The sequence below is a fragment of the Crinia signifera genome, chromosome 2, assembly GCF_055691185.1.
Source record: "Crinia signifera chromosome 2, ASM5569118v1, whole genome shotgun sequence".
NCBI lineage: Eukaryota > Metazoa > Chordata > Amphibia > Anura > Myobatrachidae > Crinia > Crinia signifera.
The window spans coordinates 209,288,984-209,314,412 of NC_139218.1; the positions used below are offsets into that span (position 1 = coordinate 209,288,984).

Below are 25,429 nucleotides of genomic sequence, written 5' to 3' on the forward strand. Positions count from 1 at the left end.
AAACTGTGTGAGCACCGGTGAAAGTTATAGTCGTGGCCCATTGACCGCTGACAAACTTACAATAATAAAATGTGAGGCAAAGTACAGAGGAGGATGAGAACATGGAAGTTTTGCTTGACTGTTACAAAATAATAGTTTTGTGATTGAATGCTACCTTGCAAGTCATGTGATCTAAATATCCTAAGTGAAAATGTAATTGTAGATTTTATACACCATCAACACTTTGCTCATATTAGTATGTATGTAGTATGTGCCCGGCTCGCCACGTCCCCGAGGGGGGCGTGCCCGGCCGTGACTACGTCCCCGAGCTGCCGGGAAAGCGCCCGGCCGTGACTACGTCCCCGAGCTGCCGGGAAAGCGCCCGACCGTGACTACATCCCCGAGCTGCCGGGAAAGCGCCCGGCCGTGACTACGTCCCCGAGCTGCCGGGAAAGCGCCGTGCACCGCAATCTATGGCGGCGCTGGGCTTCACCGGTGCACTTTGGCAGGACAGGCAGCAGGCTGTTTTAGCGGGGCACTGCTAGGGGGGCAGGGCGCATTTTGCCCTTTAAAAATCGGGCAGGGCGCAGCGCCCTGCTAAAACAGCCTAGCGGGAACACTACCTCCCCTGTGTCGGCACCGGGCAGGGGGAAAGCCTCTCAGTGTGTATGCACTGAGCGGCTTTCCCCACAGCGATGAATGCTATCATAGCTGTCCATACACTCTGGGCATAGTCCGCCTAGTGTGTATGGACCTTAAGTTTTACACTACAGTATAGAACTTTTTATGCAAGCTTAACATTCAACAATCCAGATACGTCATTATTTATGGCTTTTAACATGTTTCAAGTGATAAAAATAACCTCTCTTTCAGGATTCCCATGACATATTGCTGGAATTTGGAAATAGCAATTTGCAACTTTTGGTTGATAACATCACGTGCAATGGAGCATGGAAAAGCCCAGTGCTTGTAAAAATCCTATCTCGGCAGACAGTAAAGCCTGAGGAAGGTGAGCATGCTCAGTTTGGCTGTTCCATGCCAAGAATGAAGGAACTTAATGAGGAATGTAGCATGTTTTTTTCCCCCCATTTATTTAATGTCATGTGTAACTAATTTTGAAAAAGCCAATGAAGTGACTAATACCAGGGTATTCACCAATTGGGAGGAGAAAGCGACCAGTATCTGGCAGGTCAAGAATTAAACATACACTGGCATATGTTATGATTAAGACTTTCAATTAACAGTTATTTGTTTTGTAATCTTTATGCATGGCTATCTAATTAAAGATAATGATGGCTCATTTTCAAATTGGAGCACAACAAAAACACGAAAGATGCAGATTTGATTCAGGGTGCAGCATGTTTCAGCGGAAGGGGTAAAAATGCTGGATACTGTTAAATTGTTAAGCTTTGTTCTAAAATGGTGCAGTAACATTGAGCTGGGATACCCGCTTTTGGAGCTGAAAGTTTGTCTCATTCTCAGGCAATGCAGCATGAAGTTTGTAAAAAAAAAAAAAGTATGGAGACGTTGTATGTGCCTCGTATTATAAGCAAACCGCCAAACACTGAACCGTTTCTTTCAGCTCCCAAATAAGCTAATTTCAAAATGATTTAACCCAGTTCTGTATATGCAAGCAATTCAGTCTTCTGGAAGTAATGTATAGTCTATTAAATGCAACTGTAACGATTGTGCTGGGACAGTCTTTAGAGCCTTCTGGGAAAAAGTAAAGGGAAGCAGAGTTGCAGAAGTTCTGGGATTTCAGCTGTGAATGGTCGTATTTTTAAAGCGCCAATTATTTACATGGCATACGGTCTTGATGTTTTAAAAATATGGCCATACTCTGATGTGCGGGTATTCAATTTGTCCGTGCTTTTATTTATTTATTTCAGCTAGCCATGAAAAAAATACAGATTTTTTTTTATTTTTTTTTAATGAAAGTTAAAACTGTATTGGTGGAGATTTTATGAAAATTGTAGCTTCAGCTAAATCATCTGGATCAACAAGTCTCAAAATCAGCACTTTAATTGAATAGGTCGTCAAGTGCCAATTTTGTTGACTGTCGGAAAAATCGTCTCTAATTGAATTCCTCCCTAAGTGTTTTACAATTGCCCAGTTCGGACATTTTACTTTGATTAAAATCAATTTTAATTTTCCATTCATTAGACTAGGCGGTGTATTTCATTGGGAAGGGATAGCCCAATGAAAATTGCTGCTTTATTTGTTTGGCTGACCAGATACTGACCTAGAAAATTAGCAGCAGCGGGCAAAACGGTGTTCGAAATCCTTAACAAGAGTTACTGGAAGTTCCACCCAGAAATGTAAAAAGAAACAGTTTAGTTTAAGAACAAAAATGGTTACTGAACTCTGGCAAGCTTCATACAATACCCATGTTGTAGTTCAAAACTGCTCCTCACATTTTCTAATTCAGCGGTGTAAACTGCACCAGCAGTTATTGGTAGATTGTGTAGTGTGTATGGTGATGTAGTAAGCCATTCCTTCTCACTGCTGGCTTGCACGGTTGTTCAGGTGTATACTCAGCTTAAACTCAGGTGTAGATGCAGTGATTAGGGAGAATAAGTGATAAAGTGCCTGGTGCTTTATCACTGGCCAATAAGCTCTTAACTTCTTAACTCTACCTTTTTAAACCCAGTCTGTAACTTAACAGTTAGGAGCTGATTGGCCAGTGATAAAGTACCAGGCACTTTATCACTTCTCCTCCCTTATCACTGCTTCATACTGTACATCTACCCCTCACTTATATGGGGGGAGGGGGAGAGCATGCTGCCTTCAAATGGTTAGTAAGCAGTCTTCCGGCCAAATAGCAAATCTGAGGCAAGGCATCCTTGGATGTGTAGGTCTACAGGACTGCTTCTTGTTGACTCCTGGTAGCTATATATCGAAGTACCATAATGAATTTAGAACATTAAAGCTTAGTAATAGTAATGTAAGTAGTCATTTTATCTTACTTTAAATAAGGCACTTAAAATGGAACTGCAGCTTGCATAATTGAGACCTTTTCAGTGATTGTATAATTATTTGAACTGAAGCTTGCATTTGAAAAATATGTCTAGCATTTTCATCAACTGTATTTGCTTCTGTTCAATTGTAAATTTTAATCAAATTATTAACCAAATTGCCTGAGCTACAGTGGTTTATTTTTAAAACTAATATTTTGTTTTCCTTTCTTATACCAGTTTGTAAATGGATTTCACAAGAGGGCCCCTGTTTTCTACAGATGCGCATTAAACATTTTATGAAGACAAACTGCATGCAGCAGGCTATGCTTCTATCAAAAATTTGCTCTGAAACTGCAGAGATTTCAAGTGACTTATTTTTTCGCCAGTCATTTATCACCTGTTTATGTACCATGTTACCAAATGAAGAAGCTTTTAAAGAGGTATGTGTAAGACTTCAAGAAACCAGCAACTACACCAGTCATTCCTAATCTGTGTGCCTAGGTCCCCTGGGCTGCCTTGGGTTTTTGGCCCACGACCAATTCAAATTATTTATGGTCCATATAAGTGGCAAACCATTTCTGGTGGACCACAATCATAATATAATGTCCCTCACCACATAATGGATCACAAGGATGACAAACACAGTTTACTCCGTTCAATATTTTTTTTACTGAATCTCTAAATAAAAAAAGCATTTAGCCTAAAGACCCCATTACACTTGTCCAACTTATTGTCCAAGTTGGACCTGGTTGACTCGAGATTTATCCTATGTGCAGGAGGATCAGTCTCTTGCAATCTCTTGGTTATACCCAATGGCACGGGATTGCGCATTGGGTCCTACACATCAGGCACATCAGATTTTGTCAGATAAATTGACCCAATCCACCTGAATTGGGTCAAATCTGACAATCTCACAAGTGTAAGGGGCCCTTAAGGGTGCTGAGTTGATACTTTAGAGAGCCATGATTCAAAAAAGTTTGAGAACCACTGAAGTTCATGTTTTATGTTATGGCCTCCCAACCCAAGCCACTTTTAATATATATATTGTATAAAATGACATTACCCAACAAAATGGGTAATAAAATAGTACTATAAATACACAATAATTGTATAGGTCACATTTTTAAAGTTGGTCCTCAGGACCCCACACAGTACATGTTGTGCTGGTCTCTTCACAGAATAAAGTGAAATGATTATCTCCACCTGTGGATTATTAAAATTGTCAGTCAGTAATGAGTGCAACTGCTGGGTAACCTGGAAAACGTGAACTCTGTGGGGTCCTGAGGTCCAAGTTTGAGAACCATTGGTATAGTCTAATATATGCATGACTTAGTGCTGTCTTATTAAAAAATTTCATGACATTAAATATTACAATATTAAACTATAACAGTGTTAACTAGCTAAGCACACTGCTTGAATGATAAGGTGTATTGAGCTGATTTAGGGCTTAATCACTGTCATTCCTTTCAATTAATACAGATTTCAAGGATGGATGGGAAAGAGGTTTTAGATACGATCTGTAACTTAGAATCTGAAGGCCAAGTTAACACAGCGTTTATACTTTGTACCACATACCTTACTCAGCAGCTACAAAATGAAGTAACATCTTGCTCCTGGTAAGTGCCAATTGTACATAAAATCAGCAAGTGTGTCATTGTTATCTACTATAATTTTCCCATAGAAACAATCCCTCCCACTAAATAACAGAGCAGCAGGGGAATTATGCTTGTCAGGCACATCTGTTAATTCAGCTAGTGTTAATTACATTTAGTTTTGTTTCAGGTGCATCTGTAAACAAATATTAGATCTGAAGGTAAGGATCTCTCTGGAACCATGGGGGTCCTGTAGTAATGATCATCCTTTACTATAGTGCATACATATTGTAATTTTTATTAAAGGGGATTGTTAATGATTCAGACCAGCTCTGTCTCAATAGAACATAAACTAAATGGCCTAAGACAAGAATGCATGCACTCATTGGGGTTAATTTATTCAAGTGTTGAGGCAGCCATGCCACTGTCATCCTGGTTTAGGGCGGAAAGGGGAGTCATTTGTTGGGTGCAACCTTTGGGTGAGGAAACAACTTATGATGGGTCTCCAGATCCTAACATTATCTTGTGTGCTATTCAAGAATACTAATTTCCAAATATTTTGGTTTGTTTCTGTTCGTGGTCTACGTATTAATAATCGCAGCACTGCTGTAAATATAACATTACATTTCATGATATTTTTAATTAAAATATACCTACTAAGTGAAATGTGGATACTTGTGTATTATCACAGCGCCAGTTACGTAGTCAGCATAGTGTCCCTGCTCGGATCAGCGTAGTGTTCCCGCGGCCAGCGTAGTGAGCTTCCCTGTCAGTATCCGCGTCGTGTTCCCGCAGCCAGTGTAGTCAGTACGTTCGCAGCTAGCCGGAGCTTACGTAGTTAGCGTAGTCAGTCAGCGTTATGCAGTTACCGTAGTCAGAGTTGTGTCACCGCTTATTACATTGTGTGGAAACCATTGACAATTTTTAACCTGCCTGACATGACAGGTATGAATGTGTTCCTGAAACACCCCACTATCCACGTCAGCCCGAATCGTGGCGATTGGACATGGTACACGCCCTCCCGACCTGTCCATACCCCCACTATCCATGTCGGCGCGGAGTTGATTTTATAAAGTGTGGCGAGCGCAGCGAGCCCGAAGCATGGCGAGCAGACGCATATTATTTGGCGTATATTCTGCATCCCCTCACGGGGCTCGCTCTGCTCTCCACACTTTATAAAACCAACTCCACATCAACGTGGATAGTGGGGGTATGAACACGTCTGGAGGATGCGGGGCTCGCAGCATCTGCCACGCTTAGGGCTGGCGTGGATAGTGGGGTTTGAAATGGAAGCACTTGCCAGTATGTAGCACGGAGCACTGGCAAATGTGTTCTTTATTGTGCATGAGACGCACTTGCGCACCGCACCGAACCCCTAACCCTGTCTGTCTCCCTAAAGTGGACACGGGCAGGGTTGCCGTACCATGCCGCAACAATTACTAAGACGCACAAGCGTATTAGATGCTTGTGCATCTCAGGCAGATGGAGCGCCTGCATGATCACCGGCGTCCGCCAGCGCAGTGGATCTGGAGGTGAGAGGCGCTCACTAGGGATGCCGGGGACAGAGCTGCATCTCTCGGGGACAGTACAGTGACTGCGCTGCCTGACGGGGACACTACGCAGGGCTGCTGCGGGGACACTATGCTGACTGCACTAGGCTGCTGTTGGGCTACACTGACAGCATAGCATAAGGTGGCACCGTGATAATACACAAGTACTTAAATGTGCCGGTCTGGTGGTAGTTATAATCACTGTCCCTCTGAGAAAATTCACTATTTTGAGCCCACAGCCTTTGGAGTAGGCAAAGGCTTGCTCCTGCAAGAAAGCCTACATATGCTTAAGTGAAACCTTTTTATTCATAATATAATATATACTGTATTATATATAATATATATGAAATATATTCTTTTTTTTTTTACGCAACATTTTTATTTCAGTTTATATAACAAATGTGATCATTGTTAGTAGATATTTTGCATCTTACAGAGATGTTGGAACTTAAAGGGTTAAAGCAGTTGCATGGTTTTAACTAACATACATAGGAGTCATACTGTAGGCCCCATTTATGATAGAGGCTGCCATACACAGTGCTAATTAGCCTCCTGCATGTTATTTGGGACCTATTCTGCTATAGGCAGTTAGTAAATAGTCAGAATACATAAAACCATGCAGAAACTGCAGACTCTACATAACTGTATCAAAAAAGTTGACAAATAGGGTCCTCAATGTACTTTTCATTATTTTGCCTACAAATTAACATAACATGTTGGACTTTTCCAATATGAGTTATGGAGGAGAAACGGGGAAGGTCTCTGCCATTTCATGGAGACATTCTGGAGGCACAAATTTATTAAATAAAAGGCCATAAAAATCAGATGATGCTTAGACAAAAATGGAAACAAATAGATGTGTTATGTACATGACACCAATTACAAAATTCAGTGCTTCTAATATAGGTGTATGGTGGTAAGCTTGAGACCTAATACTAAGAATCATTTACCAAGTTTTGACTCTCCAGCAATTTCAGAGCTGCTCTAAAGTCAAGTAAGTCAGATCACCTGGAATACTAAATGGCATTCATGCATACCTGCCAGCTGCATAAATGTAGAGTTTTTTCTTTGATGCATTCGTGAAAGTCACATTGACCTGTCTAAGTGACTTTGGCAGTCATGGTAGAGAGGCATGTCTTATGGGTACTGTCTTTGTGTCTTGCAGGGAGCTGACCTTGTTTTGGAGTAAGCTTCAGCGACGTATTGAACCATGCTTAAATACCTTTCTTGAAAGATGTAGGCAGTTTGGTGTGATTGCCAAGACACGTCAGCACCTATTCTTTCTTATTAAAGTTGTACATACTGAGGTAAGTGTCAAATTATCTGTCCCATTGTCTGTTTAATGCCAACCTATCCTAATCTGTATCCTGCTACTTGGCAGCCTGGCTTCCATTTTCTATGGTAGGTGTGCTAAATCCAGGAAACTTTGCAGTCACCACCTGGCCACCTTTGTAGCTGGAGACTGTGACTTACATTACATACAGCAATTTAAGGCTCCATCCTTTTTTTTTTCCCCTGTGGATAGCTGTGGGATGCTGATTTTGGGTTGACCTGGACAATGGGTTGAACATAGCAAAAGGTTAACATAGTAATGGTCGACACATGAAAAGATCAACCTGAGCTTTACTGTTGTTTTTTTCTTCATACTTCACAATTCATGTGGACTATTATAGGGAATAGTAAAATGTGCCTAGCACAGCAAATCCGCTTACCTAAAGCATGGCGAGAAAAGTAGTGTTATTTTTGTTAAGCAGATTTTTGGTGTGCATTATATAGTTATTTTGTGACTGTTTATACCAGTGGTTCTTAACCTCTGTCCTCAAGTACCCCCCAACCATTCACATTTCCAAGTCTCCACACAGAATCACAGGTGAAATAATAAGCTCCACCTGTGATCTTTTAAAATGTGTCCGTGAGTAATGAGTGCACCTTTAGGGTGACCTGGAAAAGCTGAACTGTTGGGGGTACTTGAGGACCGGGGTTGAGAACCATTGGTTTATATTGCATTCTAAAAGAAAAACATTTCATCACCTATTGCCGTGTAAAGATGAAAGATTTAGCCTCAACTGGTTTTACTGGAAATAACTTTAATTTATTAAGCTAATCATTTACATTATGGAAAGGTAGTGGACTTTTCATGATTTCTTCCCATAGTTACTATGCATTTGAGCCATTATAGAAAATTACCCAGGACCGTTTCTCTTTTTTATTTTTTTCAATTAAAAAAAGAAAATCACTGGTATACTTTGTGCAATAGTGCACACTGTCAAAATGAGGAGAAACTGATTATTCAAATTACCTCCTCCATTATAATATGTTTCGAAATGCTTGTGCATCAAAAATTTAAACTGATTTCTTTTACAGGCTGGAGATGACGGCGTTCCAGTTTCCATCATGCTATGTATACGGGCGCTTCAAATTACGTCAAATGAAACCGATGCGACAAAAACGTCTGTTTGCAAAACAATAGCATGCCTCTTGCCACAAGATTTGGAGGTGAGACGAGCCTGCCAGCTCACCGAATTTCTATTTGAACCGACATTTGAAGGACTAAGTGTATTGGAAGAACTTTTTCTTCAGCCTGATCAAAAGAATGTTGAAGAATCAAGTGTTATTTCAAATTCTCTTCGCTGTGAACTCTTGCTGTCCTTGAAAAGTCACTGGTTGTTTGATCCTGAGTTCTGGGATTGGAAAACATTAAAGCGGCATTGCCTTAAGCTCCTTGGAGAAGAAGTTTCTGATGCAGAGGAAGACAATTATGGTGAACCTTCAGTCAGTGAATCTGATCTTTTAAATTCCTCTTTGGCCAGCTATGCTTTACACAGTGAACAGAATGAAGATTCCCAAGATTATGCGTCCAATGAAATGGAGAGCATTAAAGTGAAAAAGCCAGTTGGGTCTTCTGAAAGGTATAAACGTTGGCTACAATATAAGTTTTTTTGTCTTATCTGTAAAAGAGAAGTCATTGAGGCAAGAATTCTCCATCATGCTAAAATGCACCTCAAAGATGGAATTTATACATGTCCGGTCTGTGTGAAAAAGTTCAAAAAGAAAGAAATTTTTGTCCCTCATGTAATGGATCACATGAAAATGCCCATGAGACATCGCCCTAAAAAGAAAAATGAAGTTGTTGAACTCAAAGCAGAACTAGACTTTGCCGAGGAAGAAAATGACTCCAATGGTTACATCTCTTTTAGAATGATGCAAGATAAAAATCTACAGGACCGAGATGTATATCCATGTCCTGGCACTGGCTGTTCTAGAGTTTTCAAACAGTTTAAATATTTAAGTATACATTTGAAAGCCGAACACCAAAACAATGATGAAAATGCAAAGCATTACTTAGAATTGAAGAATCTGAGAGAAAAGTGTGCTTTTTGTCGGCGACATTTTGTATCAAATTTTCATTTAAGACAGCATATGAGAATTCACCTTGGAGCACTGCCTTTCATGTGTGTGTCTATAGACTGCAATGAAAGTTTTAAAACTATTAATGAACTACTAAATCACAAACAAACGCACTTGGAACTTCAGTACAAGTGTGAGCTAGAAGGATGCCACCTAGTTTTCAGTGACTTAGGATGTCTATACCATCATGAAGCTCAGCATTTTCGAGATGCTGCATACACTTGTACTTTTCCACGCTGTAAAAAGTTTTATTATTGTAACTCTGAGTTCCAGGATCACATTGCCACTCACGTAGCACACTCTGAAAGCTGCTGTGATAAAAGGACTGATTTCTCTTCTAATGACCCAAAAAAGGAGGAGGATGAACTCTTTGGTTCTAGTTGTAATTACATACCTTCGCTACCAAGTAGAAATGTAGTGACTGGCAAGAGAACAGATTCTCTCTCCAGAGAGTCTAGTGACAAGCACTCAGAAGATTCCGCCAATACGGAAACATGCTTATATCACGATGCAAGTTCAGACTGCAGTTGTAAAAATGAAAACAAAAGGCCAATTGATATTGAAAGACTTCGTAAGTCCACATTTAAATACACAAGTGATTCGGACAATGTCCTCAACAACTTAACAAATAGTGAAGTCCCATCCAGTACATACATTAAAGAAGAACTTGGGAAAACAGAGGAAGTGTTATGTGATATTGTAAGTTCAGAAATCCACATAAAAAGTGAAGAAGAAGAAATTTCTACATCTGATGTCTTTCAGAGTTCTGCCACTACAGAGGACACCTTGGCTGAACTTCTCACTAGTCTGAAACAACTGAATCTAAGAAATTCTAATTCCTCAGTAACCAACCCCACAGCTCAAGGTAATGACTCCGTAGCCAGTTGTTCTTATAACTCTGCTGCAACACAAAATGGCACCAACCAGAAGCAAGAAAAGATATTTACCCAGTATTTATCCCGGTTAGCAGCCAAACCATTTTTTTGTGAGCTTAAAGGTTGCAAATCATGTTTTGTTACAAAAGATGCTCTTTTATTACATTATTGTAAAAAACACAACTATACAAAGGAAAATGCTCTCAAACTAGACATGTTACAAAAAAAATATTCTCCTTTTGAGTGCCATATCTGCCAAAGACGTTTTACAAGGCGAACGCTACTTCGGATTCATTATAAAATCAAACATCACATAAGCAAAGAGAAGGCAAGGGCAAGTGTTGCAAAACTTGATAACAAGAAAATTAAAACGCGTATTAGAAGTCAAAGACGAACAAACTGCTGGAGAAAATTCCAGTCGAGTGACGCAAACCGTGAAATTCATGAAAGAGCATCTCCAGTGCATGAAGACTTTAATTCTGAGACCAATGCAGATTCACTATCTGATGAGACAGACACTGGCAATATGCTTGGCGCATCAAGAGATGAAGACTTTCCAGCTGGAAAAGGAAGGGGAAGACGAGTAGTAGCTCAAGGAAAGTTGTGTTACATCTTAAATAAGTATCACAAACCATTTCACTGTATACATAAATCATGTACTGCTTCCTTTACAAGCCAAAGGGGCTTAGTTCGCCATTACCAGCTTGTGCATCAGTATAACCGGGAATCCTTGTGTTTGGAAAAAGAAAAGGAACAAAACAAGTCAGAGCACGGTAGATGTAGAAGAATATTTACTTGCAAATATAAAGAGTGCGGAAAGAGTTATATTTGTGGAAGCGCACTATCTAAGCATTACAAAGAATGCCACGATCATAGTGAAACTGAAGACCAGGACCTTGATCTCTTTGATGCCGATAACCACTTAAAAAGCCAAACGGATGATGAAAAATTTAGTGACGAAACTGAAAGTGAAGAGTCTGAAATTTACTGTGATGTAGAGGGCTGCGATGAAGTGTTTTCAGATCATAACAAATATGCCCGGCACATTATGGCCCGTCACCGGAAATATAATCTATATGAGAGCAGGAGAAAGAGGAAAAAAAAAGCAGAAGAAATGGATGAAAGCTACGTTGAGCCTAAACGTCGCAACCGTTTACTTTATAAAAAGAAAAAGTTAAGAGTAAAGCACAGGTTTGTTAAGAAAGATACGCCGGTTGAATTTAAATCCATTGAGGAAGGATTACAAATGTGCGTCCAAAATATCAATATGACTCAATTCCCATGTATGATTCATGGATGCGCTTCCGTTGTGAAGTTAGAAAGTAGTATTATTCGACATTACAAGTTGACACATCACCTGGCTCCCGCCTATGTTGCTGATCATACAACAGAGTTGGTTTACTGTGTGAAAAACTTTCCCGGTGGTAAAGAGCAATCCATTTCCAGAGGAGAATACAGTCTCGACAAACGTGATTGCAGTCAGGACCATAAAATGCCCAGTTTGCATAACGATGTTCGCTGTACCTCGTTGGCTGGGGATGACTCTTTGTACAACTCGAACAGTGATTTGAAAAGAAATGGTCCTGTGGAGAGAGACTTTTTGAAGTACAGTACATCCTCAAAACACAATAAGATCTCAAATAGTAACTTTAAGGAGACAGACATACGATCTCCCTTCCGTAAAAATTTGGACAGAACTGTTAAATCTAGTGAAAAAGAAAATGTTTCTCTCACCAGTTTCCAAAAGGGATACAAAACCGAAAACAATAAATCAAGTTACTTAACTCATCCAGTAGATTTAAATGCTCTCATTTCTACAAAAGACAATCAAGAAGAGCAAGAACAGGCAGCTGTGGGACTTAAGAATTTTAAGCCAATGGGGTTTGAGTCATCGTTTTTAAAATTTTTACAGGAGAGTAGGGAAACAGATGATGAGTTTGATGAGCTTGAATGGAATTATCCACAGAAATGCAAGCTCCAGAATTCTTTGCAAAATCAGAAGCGATCCTGTAAAGATCTAAATGATCATGAAACATGTTTGTCCCATGGCAAAACCGAAGCATCAACCCCCACATTACAAAATTTAAGGACAATGTTGGACAAAGCTTTGGCAGACTGTGGTGACCTGGCTTTAAAACAGCTCCACCAACTTTATCAAAGGCCTGTTGTTGTCCTGGAGCGCTCAAACTTTACATCACCTCTAATAGACTTGTTTTCCAGCAAAAAAACTGATGAACTCTGTGTGGGTATTTCATAGAGACCTCCCATAAAAATATGCCAGTATTAATTTTGAGGGAACCTATCTGAGTGACACATGATTATTTGTTAATAAGAGGTGTACCATATAGACATTTTGTGCAATTAGATGTAACATTTCATGAATGTATTTTATCTGTGTTCACAATCTCTTTGGTTTATCTTCCCAACAGATTAATGTACTTGGTGCTAGGACATCAATATAACGGGGCTTCCTTTGACAATAAATGTGCATGATTGTCTGGGAGTTTTGGGGTGTTACAAGGTTTTCATACTTGAATGAATATGCACTTAAACGTGCACTGTGTAAATATATTGTACACTACAACCTCTTATATTTTTTGAGTTCTGTTTCAATAAATTACAAAATATCACCTGTTTTGACGGAGCATTCCAACTTTTTAAAATATATTTTTTTACTATAACATAAGGCTTTAAATATTTTTTGCAAAAAAAATCACGATATTGATTTTCTTTTTTGGTTCTTCCTTTCTTACATTTGAAAGTGCTTTAGAAAGGTTTGCGTTTTCTGCACTGAGTGTAGGCTTAGTATGTCATATATTTAAGTAGAATGAAGATACTTTGATTTAACTGATATTTCTCTGATGCACTGCAGATATTAATACTTTGTCCCTCGTAATTGAGTTTTAAAATGTGAAAACCATCTTTCTTTTAATTAAATTTTTGCAGGATTGTAAAATTTCCATTTGAAAATGTGACATTCTTAAAACTATAAAATAGAAAATGTAATATTTGCTGTTGATATATCTAGGCCATTTTGTTTTCATACAAAACTTTCAGGATTCTTCAAGGTACTAATAAAGATAAAACAAAAACAGGTTGTTACTTCTTTATACTTTATTGTAATGCTATATTACAATGTTAATGGAATGTTGAAATATTTCAAATAACCCAATATGTGTTTATGCCCATAATCTGTGAGCGATTTCAATATAACTTTAATGAGCCAACATTATATATTGCAGTACTTTCAAAAACAGTGCTCCAAAAAAACATACACCAGCCTAAAGCTGACCCTGCCAAAATGAGCTTACAGTTTGAGGTGTTGGAAACTATACTATACATAAGTTATTGGCATAACAGTTGTAGCTGTTGGTGGGAATACTTTTTTGGCTTTTGAAAGTCAGATTTATTCTATGCCTCCAATATTAAAGAAGTTGTGTGCTAGTGTTAGAATGAGGACAGTGAATGTGTGGATGCATATGTTATCTACTCAAGGTGATCAGTAGCCGTTTAAAGTGACCGTGTGTCATTATTTTCATTACACACATTTAATTCTTGTTCTGATCAAGGTTTTTTCTTGTATATCTGAGCTCTATTGTAGTTTCCAGTTAACAGTAGCTGCATCTGATACATGTTTTGCATTATACACACTGCTGTACAAAGTCGGGACAATTATGCCCTGTTTCCAAAATTTATAGCAGTCGGCAATCGATGAGTCCATATAGATGACCAATGCAGGGACAGAGAGAGTTTCTTAATGACTGTTTCTATATCTCCTTTTTCACTGACTACTTTTACCTCATATCCATCGGATAGGTGTCAGTGCACAAAGTCACTTATTTGTTTATTTTATATGTCTTAATGACTGTTTATTTAAGTTAAGTGAGATGGTATTTGAGCATGCTTTTCATAATGAGACTACTCTGGAATCTCCAGTTGCATCCAAATATTGTGGAGTAGATTTACTAAAGTGCTGGTTTTTGGAACGGATATGTTGTACTAGAGATGTGTAGCTCACCCATGAGCCGGATTTTTAAACCGTCTCTACTAATTGAGCCGTGGTTCATGGAGCAAGGCAGTTCTTCACTGTCACTAACAGGAGCCGGAGCTCATTGCTGCTTGCTTAGTCACACATGCACAGGGACCAGGTTGGGTCCTCTGCTCTGTTGAATTGAAGCGAGACGGTTCTTCCAATCATTGACAGTGAACTAGGAACCTTCGCTCACTATTCAGTTGAGCGTACAGCGTTAGACCTCCCCCTCCTCCACTGCTCCATGTGGTGCACTCCTCCCTGGGGTGGACAGGGAGTCCCTGCATGCCCGTACAGCAGCCTCCCCTAACTGCTCACTGTAATAATAGTGACACATAAGCACTTATGTGGCACTATTATTACAGTGAGCCGTTCAAAAGACCCAGTTATTTTCTGTGAGCTGAACCTTTATGTGCTGCTCACGGAAAAGAGCCGCCTTGCCCATCTTTGTTGTACAGGTCTAGCACCTTCTAGAAGAGAATTACTAAATTGATTGGCTGCTATGGGCAACTTTTCCACTTCAAAAAAATCCCCACTCTTGTAAATACTGGCCAACAAATTTTATCTTTAGGAAAATATTTAAGTCAAGTCGCCTTCTGCACAGATATTAGGAACACAAAAAAACCCGCTATAATCAAAGGTAAGCTAGACTAAAACATGTGGGATTTAATGTAATACAACAGGAATAAAATAATAATTTGAACTGATTTTGTTAATGAATGTTGAACTGTGTTGTGTTTTGGCAACCGTAAAAATTCTTCAAGAAGCTCATTATGAATATATTAAATTGACCAGATTTTTATTAAGCTTTTAATTTTATGGGAACAAATTAGTTTCATGCCGGGTGAGCCCGGCAGTGGAAATCAGCTGGTCGCAGGAGCATGTTACTGTGACCAGTGATCACTACGTGGGAGAAAACGGAAGCGCGCACGCAGTGATATATCACCAGTGCACACTCCCATTGCGCGCAATATGGTCGCTCAGCGACCATATTGCCCACGATATTAGACAAAATCGCGCCCGTGTGTACACAGCCATAGAGTAGGAGAACGGTGCTGTGAACGGGGTGGGATGAGACTAATGCTGGCCAAACATCAGACTAACTTTCCTCCAACCATCCAACTAGTTGGTTGAATGGAATAAAAACCTGGTACTGGATAGGAGCAAAATGTAATTTGTAATTCATTTGTTTCCCAAATCTGAAAATGGACAACTGTCACTCAAACAATATACTGTAGTTGGACCTATTTGATTTAAACAATTTCACTGAATGTTTTTGTCCATTCTCCTGAGTTTGTGAGCAAATTGCTTATTGGTATTTGCCCCATACAGTACCAGATTTTCAGTCCAACCAACCAACTACTTGGAGGAAAGTTGGTCTGATGTGTGGCCAGCATAAGCTGCAGTGAAAATGTTTGTTGGACAGTACAGCAGTAAGAATGGATAAGATGCAGACTATAATACAGGTAGTCTAAGATGTAGACTAGTCTTTAACAGATTTCACAAGGCTGGGTACAAATTCTAAAGAAATATTGTTCAAACAATAAATTATATACTGTTAATGGGTTGACTGGTGTGAACAATGTCGTTAACAGATGACTGCCATTCAGCACATCTGAAAGCTATAGCAGAAAATCTGAATATATGCAACCCGCTGACTGCCTGCCCATACACAGGCTGCAGGGATTGCTGACACTCACATCACAGGAAAGCCTGCCTAATTGTAACTTCTGGTGTGGCATATTGCGGGGCTGATTAGTAGGTATGGATTTTGCTTGTCAGATGCAATTTTCTTTCTAGTGTGTACCCAGCCTAGAACCTTCCAACTAAATTCAATTGAAGTCAGGCATTCCCAATCTCAGTCATTGAGGCACACTGTCCATGATTTAGCAAAATAAGTTATACTATTAAAAAGTTTAATATTGATAACAGGGTGGACTGTGGTGTAGCAACTTATAATATGAATAACAGCAGAACCATTTTTTCAGAACCATTTTTTCAAAGGAAGATGCAGTACTGAGCTTATTGCAGCTCTGGTAAAGGTAGGTATATGTCCTATGGAGCCCAAAGCTGAGAGGGGCGTATCTAATCTTTCAAACTTACATGTGTAACATACATGTTTCTCTGTCATCCATATGGGATACTGGGGTCTCAATACGATGGGAATACAGAGTTTGCTGCAGGAGACAGGCACATAAGAATCTTCAGCAGGATGTACTGGCTCCTCCCCTCTATGTCCCCACCTACGAGCTAGTTTAGAGAAATGTGCTCTCAGAAGTGAATGCACACTCCTGGAGCTCCAGAGAGTTTTTCTTCAGTTTACTTTTATTGGTTTGGGTTTTCTTTTTGGGACTAAACAGCATACCTGCATTGTGGGAGCCACGGGTCTGATCAGTCACCGGCCTCTTAAGGTGCAGAGCGGTTCACTGCTCCAATGTCCTGAGAGAGTGATTGTAACTGCGAGCATTGCGCTGCAGCAAGCACAACCCTGGCATAAATCCAAAGACATCTGTGATGAGTGTTACCCAGGGACCCCATTAGGGGGGTTCTGCCAGTTCAAGGTGCGGCATGAGGGCAGCGGCAGTGATCTCCCCGCGCAGGGGTTCTGCCCCTCCCGCCTCCCCCCCTTCCTTTTGGGTGCGTTGTTAGTTTCCTGCTTCTCCCTGCATGAAGGCAGATGCCATTGCTAATCAGAGGGTACTCCTCAGCAGTGTGGAGGTGAAAGGGAATCATTTACAGCAGAGACAGCAGCATATAGACGCTAAGTAGCGCTTATTAAAGTGTTAATATCCCTGTTATATCATACCAACTCATCAATCCGGGAGTTCAGGTTATGGCTGTACTGGTCTCCAGGTGCCTCTGAGTTTCCCACTGCACGTGCTAGTTTTAGCATATAATTTACACATCTGTACACATTGACTGTGTGATTCTGTGATTTACACATATATATATATATATATATATATATATATATATATATATATATATATATATATATATATATATACACACACACACTGTGTGATTTACAGTTTATTTCCAAGATGGTAAGAAAACTGACATGCATTGTTTGCAGTGCAAAGTTTCCCCCTGCTTCTGTCTCACAGGTAATGTGAGCAGTGTATGTCACCACAGCTCAGTGGTATTTCTTAAGGGGAGTCACAGGAGTCTTCCTGAGCAAGCACTATGTTTGCTGCAAATGGGCAGCAGACACAAAAGATGCAGCAGGATTAAATCAGACCAAATTAGCATATGTTTAAAAAATTAAAATGGCAACAGGCCTCGAATTTTAACATTAGAAGGATTTTTCCCAGGCTAAAGTATGGTAATAGTTTGTGCGTAGAGGATGTTTTTATTGGGGGAATAATGCATGGCTCTGTGGTCATCTCAGTCTGGATAAAACCATGCAAATTATTAGTGAACCCATTATCGAATTAAGTGGTTTATAAAATACTCTGCTGAAGGGAAACAATGATTCATCTTTATCCAAGGTAAGTGAGGATCTCTAAGACTTGAAAGGGAAGTCAAGAGGTGACTAGAGGGAACCCGACAGGGTTTTTGGGGCACACTTGTGAAATAAAGAAAAAAGGCTAGAGACCATGCAACTTGCATGGACTCTCAAGGGGAGCAGTCGTGCTCAGCACAATAATGAACAGCTTTTGAGTAATGAAACTGATTAAAAAAAGCAGAATGAATTCATATATAAGCCATATATTATATGATAATTCGCATTAAAAGTTAGAAGTGCACTTCACATAAAATTAAACATATAAGACCTACAACCTATAACATAGGCTCTCTTGTTCAAGTTCTTATTTCAAGTTTGAGGCTTGGAGATGGTTTAGCATATGCATCTAATAATTAGGCAAGGCACAATTCCATACCTCCCAACTTCTGTCCGTGCGAGCGCCCGAAAAGGGGGCGGGGCGTATGCAAATGAGGGCGCGGCTTATGCTAATTAGCCGCGACCTCATTTTCATGAGAGAATGGACGCTGTGCGCATGCGCACAGCGTCTATTCTACTAGATTGGGGGTCTCCCAACTGCCACCCCCCGCAGCGGGACAATGCCTGCCGCGGGTGGGACAACGGGACAGGACCCGAAAATCGGGACTGTCCCTCTAAAATCGTGACAGTTGGGAGGTATGCAATTCATAATTACCAGTCCCGGACAGGATTTGATGATAATCTCCTTAGTTAGCAATTGTAATCCATCACTGGATGTAAACACCGACCAGAGTATTCATTCCTTCCTCCTATTGCAGAATGGAAGTGGGCTCCGGTTCTCAAGGGAATAATTCCTCAGCTGGGCAGCCTCTTGGTCTAGTAGTGTATTTCAGTTTTCAGCGGTAGCTCGCTCACTGCGGTTATGATAAGAATTTCTACAGCTGGATAGTGGCAACTATATATGATTACTGAAACAATTAAAATTTAACTTTTATTGGCAAGACCGACATTTATTGGACACCTGAAAATACATTAAATACATACAGCTGACGCAGTCATATAATATCATGTTCCACATGTATAGAAGGCAGTAAATAGCACAATTAATAGGATCTAATCCTTTATTAGCGTAGAGGGAGGGAAAATGTTTACAATTAACGGTTTCTCCTCTTAATGGCACAATTAAAGTTCAAATCTATTCAATTTACAATCAAATTCAGGCAGATTACATATGACCTGCCCGTGTTAGGCAGAACAGCCAGCAAAAACACCAAGCGGACAGAGCCGCTGTGGGAGGCAGGTGAGCTTGGGCGGTGCCCGTTACCTTACACCTGTTAGAAGATTGGCTTCCTTATAGTCTGGTCACGGTAGTGTGCGGACAAATCGGAGTTTACAGGATGCCGGTTCGGCTCGTCTTCCGTGGGAGCCAGGCTGAGGGGGGCGGGGTTGTGTCATGTAGAGATGGCTAGTGAATCGCTGTCTCATCTCAATGTCTCGAATCATTAAGCTGACTGCGTGATTCGAGACACTCGCTGTTGGATGAGTCGAGACAGCAGCAGCATTATTACACTGCACAATCACTATTAAAGCTGTATACTAGCCAGCAGCAAGGGACTGAGCCTTTGCAACTCACTAAATGTGTTGTGAGCCGTGCACTGTCTCTCTCTGTAATTTTTAATAAACTGTAATTCTTTTTTCACCATACACCTGACCTTTCAAAAAATTGTTATTCTGTAAAATCCACCCTAGCGCAGTCGACAACCCTTTTTCTTCTGTATATTGTATTGGGGTTGACTACCCCTTTTTTTAGATTGCAGCTCACTAGCCAAGCACACCCATACTAAGCGCCTTTTTTTTGGGGGGGGGATATTTTTATATCCTCCCTTTCTCTGTCTCTCTCTGTGCCTGCTGTAATTCCATGAGTTGTGAGCCCAGCCATGGTCTTCCTGTCTTCCAGCACACTGAGTAACTGAGCCTCTGCAACTCACTAAATGTGCTGTGAGCCGTGCACTGTCTCTCTGTGCCTGCTGTAATTCCGTATGAGTTGTGAGCCAAGCCACTCTTACTTCCTGTCTGCCCTGCACACTGAGTGACTGAGCCTCTGCAACTCCCTGAGTGTGCTGTGAGCCCTGCACTCCCTGTGCCTGTAATTCCATATGAGTAGTGACCCGAGAGCCGAGTCACTGATTCAACATCCTTCACTGAGTTGAGCCTTGTGTCTCAACTCATTTCAATGAATCGCTTTGGCCGTGACTAGTGTCATGCGCATCGGCAGACACGTGTTTTGCTGAGAAGCTTGGTCACTGACGCGTGGAGGAAAGGGTGGGGGGGGAGCGTCTTTTGTGAGAATGTTCCACCAATTAGGAGCGGAGATGATGATTGATGTATGTTGGAACCAATAGGTTTCCATGCCAGATTAAGTTATTGTGTGGAGTAAGTTGGGTAGTTTGCTGCTAGAGCAGGCATGTACAAACTGGCCCTCCAGCTGTTGTGAAACCACAAGTCCCACCATGCCTTGCTACAGTTTTGCTATTAAGGAACGCTAAAACTATGGCAAGGCATGCTGGGATGTGTAGTTTCACAACAGCTGGAGGGCCATAGTTTTGACATGCCTGTGCTAGAGGGACATAGATGGTGTTGGTATGCAGTCCTGATTCATAATGAAACGGTTCAGTTATTGTTTTGTCAGTCATGTAATAAGCTGCTGCGGGGACCTCAACTAGATTGGTATATAGTGTATACCTTTGGTATTGTTGAAATATGAGCTCTGATAGGAGCTATAGGCACATATAAACTGTGACTGTATGCAGCAAAACTAGTTACCTTGTTCCTAGGCAGATTGCCATGGGGTAGTGCAGGGGTCTTCAAACTATTTTGCTCTGGGACCCCATCAGACAATAAAAATAGTTACAGGACCCCAGCAAGTTACTACAGAAGGTAATCACATCACAGTGTAGTCAGCACACAGCACATACATGGCAGCATTGTGGGGGCACAACATGATGGGAGGAGTATGAAATAACAGACAATTACACAGATTTTTCAGACTCCTTGAATCACTGACTGAGATTACAAAAGTCATCAGCCTGATGGTCAGCAACATGGAGTGACAACCCCATGCTGAGAAGGTATGGACCCACTTTGGAGTCAGAACCCACATTTTGAGAACCGCTGGGGTAATGTATTAGATTACTTAATTTAAGGCTTCTTAGGCAGATGATCCAAGATGATGTACAGGTTGCGATAACTTTGTAACAATGTGATCTTAATGTAATGGCAACATGTTGGCATGGAAACCTGTTGGTACCAACACATATCAATCATCATCTCCGCCCTTCATTGGTGGACACTCCCCCACCCTTCCCTCCATGTGTCAGTGACCAAGCTTCTCAGCGAAACACCTGTCTGATGACGCGCAGGAAAAACACCCCTCCCCCGGCACCCTCAGCTGGGCTCCCACAGAAGACGCGATGGATCGGCGTCTTGTATACTCCGATTTGTCCGCACACTACCATGACCGGACTACTTGGTGTTTTTCCTGGCTGTTCTGCCCGTCTGTTTATTGTTGAGCATATCACCCCATTTTGTTGCTAATCAAAAAGGTGCTGTCCGTGATCTTTCATTTTATTGCAGGTACACTATTTGTTAAATTGTATAGCACATACAATTTAAGACTAAATCAGGTGGAGATAGCCCGGAGTGCAGACAACTCCTGGACTTGCTCTCCCGTTATGAATGTATTTACACCACTGTACTGTCATATTACGTGGTGATCTGGCTCAGGCTGGCCACATCTGTTTAGTTGCTTAAATTTCACCACCAGTGCTTAAACAACCCCGAGGTGAACTGGGTGATCAGATCATCACCACACTGACACCCAGAATACTTTCCTTTTCGGATTGAGGGTATTCCTTTTTTCCTTGTTTCCCGGTTCACATGCTTGATGTAATAATTTATTCATGTACCACTGTCATTTACCCACCTACAATTCTGGTTCCAACTGTACCTGCCTGCCTACTTTTTCCATTTCAAGGGAGGTCTGCTCTGCCCCCTCACTCTCATCTACCACCCAATACTGAGTAAGATGGTGGACAGCAGAAGTGGGGTCACTGCATAATATTCCCCCCTGGCTTTTCTATTAAACAGTCTATCACTTTGCGGCTCTCTCATTTACCAAACCTTTGGTGTTTTTCTTCCTGCAATGCCCCTGGGGGTAACAGGGGAAACACTCATTGGCGAGGTAAACAGCAGAAGCAGCCCAAGCTCTTTACCATCTAGCTTTACTCGCTTATCATTAAAATTACAGCCATACCTCACTGGACCGCCTGAAACCATCAGAACTCAGAAGCTAAGCAGTGACAGTCCGGTCTAGTACCTGTCTGGGGAACCGATAGGGAATATTCAGTGCTGTAGACAACCATAAATGCAGAAGCAACTGAGCGCAGTGGGCGAGGCATGTCATTTATTTATTTTTCGGTACTTGTTTCCTAGAACGGCCACAATCGTGAGTGATCGTGGCTCTTAATTAAGGGACACGATCCTCACGATGTGGCCGATTTTTTACAATTTTTTCACTTTGATTGACAGAAATCGGGTCAATCGGTCGGTCGCGACCAATTAAAATCGGCCGCGATGCGACCGACCGATTGACCCGATTTTTCCATAGACTTCAATGTTAAAAAATCTTTTAACATTGAAATCGGTCGGTCTTGTGCCATTATAATGGCACAAGATGAGATGGACTTGATTAAGTCCATCTCACATAGGGAAAAATGATAAAAAAGGTGAAATGGGCCAATATGACCCATTTCACATTTTTTATGTGCCCGCCATGACCCCACGATAGACGTGAACCCGAAGCGTGGCGAGCGCAGCGAGCCCGCGAGGGGCGGCGGTGCGCGTCCTCCGACCTTTTCATTCCCCTACTATCCACTAGGGCGTGGAGTGAGAATATAATAGTGTGGCGAGCGCAGCGAGCCACCGAGCCCGAAGCGTGGCGAGCGCAGCGAGCCCCGCGAGGGGACGCGTATACCTCTGAAGTTAGACGCGTCCCCTCGCGGGGCTCGCTGCGCTCGCCACGCTTCGGGCTCGGTGGCTCGCTGCGCTCGCCACACTATTATATTCTCACTCCACGCCCTAGTGGATAGTAGGGGAATGAAAAGGTCGGAGGACGCGCACCGCCGCCCCTCGCGGGCTCGCTGCGCTCGCCACGCTTCGGGTTCACGTCTATCGTGGGGTCTAGCACACTTATTAACATTTGGGGGGGCAATTTAAACAAATCTGGTGTAAAAAAAAAAAAAATCGGGTGAAAAATCGGCAGATCGGATCGGTCGCATCGTATGCGACCAAATCGCATGCGATGCGATCGATCCGATTTTTTATCTTACGACCACAACGATCTAAATCGTTGTGGCCGTTCTAGGAAACAAGTACCTATTTTTCTTTTCTTCTTGAATCCAGGCATCATATCCTCCTTCCAATTTCACTGCTGATTGAATTTGGGGATTTCTGAAAACGGTTTGTGTCCTGCGCAACTGTAACTGTTATCTCCCTAACACGGGCAGATCAAATGTAATCTGCCTGAATTTGTTTGTTAATTGAATAGATTTGAACTGTAATTGTGCCATTAAGAGGAGAAACCGTTAATTGGAAACATTTTTGCTCACTCTACGCTAATAAAGAAGGATTAGATCCTATTAATTGTGCTATTTTCTGCCTTCTGTACGTGTGGAACATGATTTTATATGACTGAGTCATCTGTATGTATTTAATGTATTTTCATGTGTCCAATAAATTTTAGTCTTACCAATAAAAGTTACATTTTAATTGTTTCAGTAATCATATAAACCTTTATTTCACAAGTGTGCCTCAAAAACCCTGTCAGGTTCCCTCTAGTCACCTCTTGAATTCCCTTTCTAGTTCAGTTCTGAACTCCGTTTGAGAGCACCACAAACTACATACTGCTGCTAAGTTTTATACCAACAGCAGTTGCCATGTTGGTTCTTACCTAAATTCAAAATTTGATTCCTCCAGTAACCTGTGCCAATCCATTCCACTCCATAAGAAGATCTCCAAGACTTACAAGAAATTGGTTGGTGGATTTAACTTGGTTTTTGAAATTCTAAAGATGTTCATAATACCATGCAATATAATTAGCAATAGCTAAAGGATTACATATACAAAACCATTACTTGTAAACATTGGATATTTTAACTGCTCATCTCTAAAGGTGTACATACACGGTACAATTGCTGGGTGCAATGTCACACATCTCATCGCATAGCTTAAATTATGTGCTGCACATACTTTTTGAGCTGAATCTCATTGCATTGCAAAACTGATGCGATGCCATCTAGTCCAAATTGTATACAATCATTGCACCGTGTATGGGTACCTTAAGTATGCATAATGATAGCTTACTTGCTCTGTTCACCTATGCATAACATTTTTAGATATTTAAAATTTTAGAGTCTAATGCAGTGGTACCCAAACTATGTGCTGTGGCACCCTGGTGTGCAGGGGTGCCCTGGATTGGTGGTCCAGGACCAATTTAAAATTATTTATGGTCAATGTAACAGACAAAACCAGTGCTTGTGGCTGGCAATCATAATATATGTGGACAAACAGAAGCAAATCCTGACCCTCACCACATAACTGACTCTCAGCATAACATTTAAACACTATTTACTTAATTTATTTTATTTTTTTCTAAATTGCTCAATAAGAAATTTTTGGCATAGTGATGCCACAACTCACAACATAATTTCTGATACTATAAGGAGCTGTTATTCAAAAAAGTTTGGGAATCACTGGTCTAATGTCTTCTGTTGGGTGTCCAAACTGCCAATTATAATTTATAGGCTAGATAATTTGTACGCACAGATGATGTCTTTCATAGTTTCCTAAACCTAGAGCCCCATATACACTAGAGGATATAGTGAAAGATATGTCTCAGAAAGGGCTTTCTGAGTGATATTTTTCACTCTATTTTCTAGTTTGTCAATATATTTACCAATTAAACCTCAGTTATGTTGTTAACTATGATTCATTGTTCTCCCCATGCTTTAATTTTCAGCCGGTCCACCTGGCAAGAGCTGCCCTGCTGCCCGGCACTTACAGACTCAGAGTCCCCTGACACCCGGCACTCTAACCTAATTGAGACATATCTACATCATATATTTGTTGGCGAGGTGCGCTCTGCACCTGTCTTCTGAGCATCAGCCTGATGGCTGTGTCCCCCTGCGCTCCTTGTCCTGCTGGTGGGCAGTCCCCGCGCCCTGAGTGACAGCGTGTCCTCTGTGTGTCTGTCTCCCTCTCACCGCGCCTTCCCTCTTACTGTGCCGGGGCTCTCTTTCTCCGGTGTGGTGTCTCCCATCTCACCTGGCCTGGGCTACATCGCGTTGTCTCCCATCTCACCTGGCCGGGGCTCTAATTCTCCATCGCGGTGTCTCCCATCTCACCTGGCCGGGGCTACAGCACAATGTCTCCCATCTCACCTGGCCAGGGCTCTCTTTCTCCATCGCGGTGTCTCCCATCTCACCTGGCCGGGGCTACAGCGCGGTGTCTCCCATCTCACCTGGCCGGGGCTCACAT

At 41.4% G+C, this 25,429-nt stretch overlaps 1 protein-coding gene across 2 annotated transcripts in view; it reads left to right on the forward strand.

The window, feature by feature from the left end:
* Positions 1-12,991, forward strand: part of RLF (RLF zinc finger) — a 30,123-nt gene extending 17,132 nt beyond the window's left edge. For both annotated transcript variants that reach the window (XM_083173641.1, XM_083173642.1), the window contains exons 4-8: positions 853-988; positions 3,174-3,376; positions 4,416-4,552; positions 7,244-7,385; positions 8,443-12,991. In XM_083173641.1, the coding sequence (XP_083029767.1) occupies positions 853-988; positions 3,174-3,376; positions 4,416-4,552; positions 7,244-7,385; positions 8,443-12,618 (4,794 nt within the window). In that variant the 3' untranslated portion in view covers positions 12,619-12,991. The remainder of the gene's footprint in view (positions 1-852; positions 989-3,173; positions 3,377-4,415; positions 4,553-7,243; positions 7,386-8,442) is intronic.
* The last annotated feature ends 12,438 nt before the right edge of the window (positions 12,992-25,429 follow it).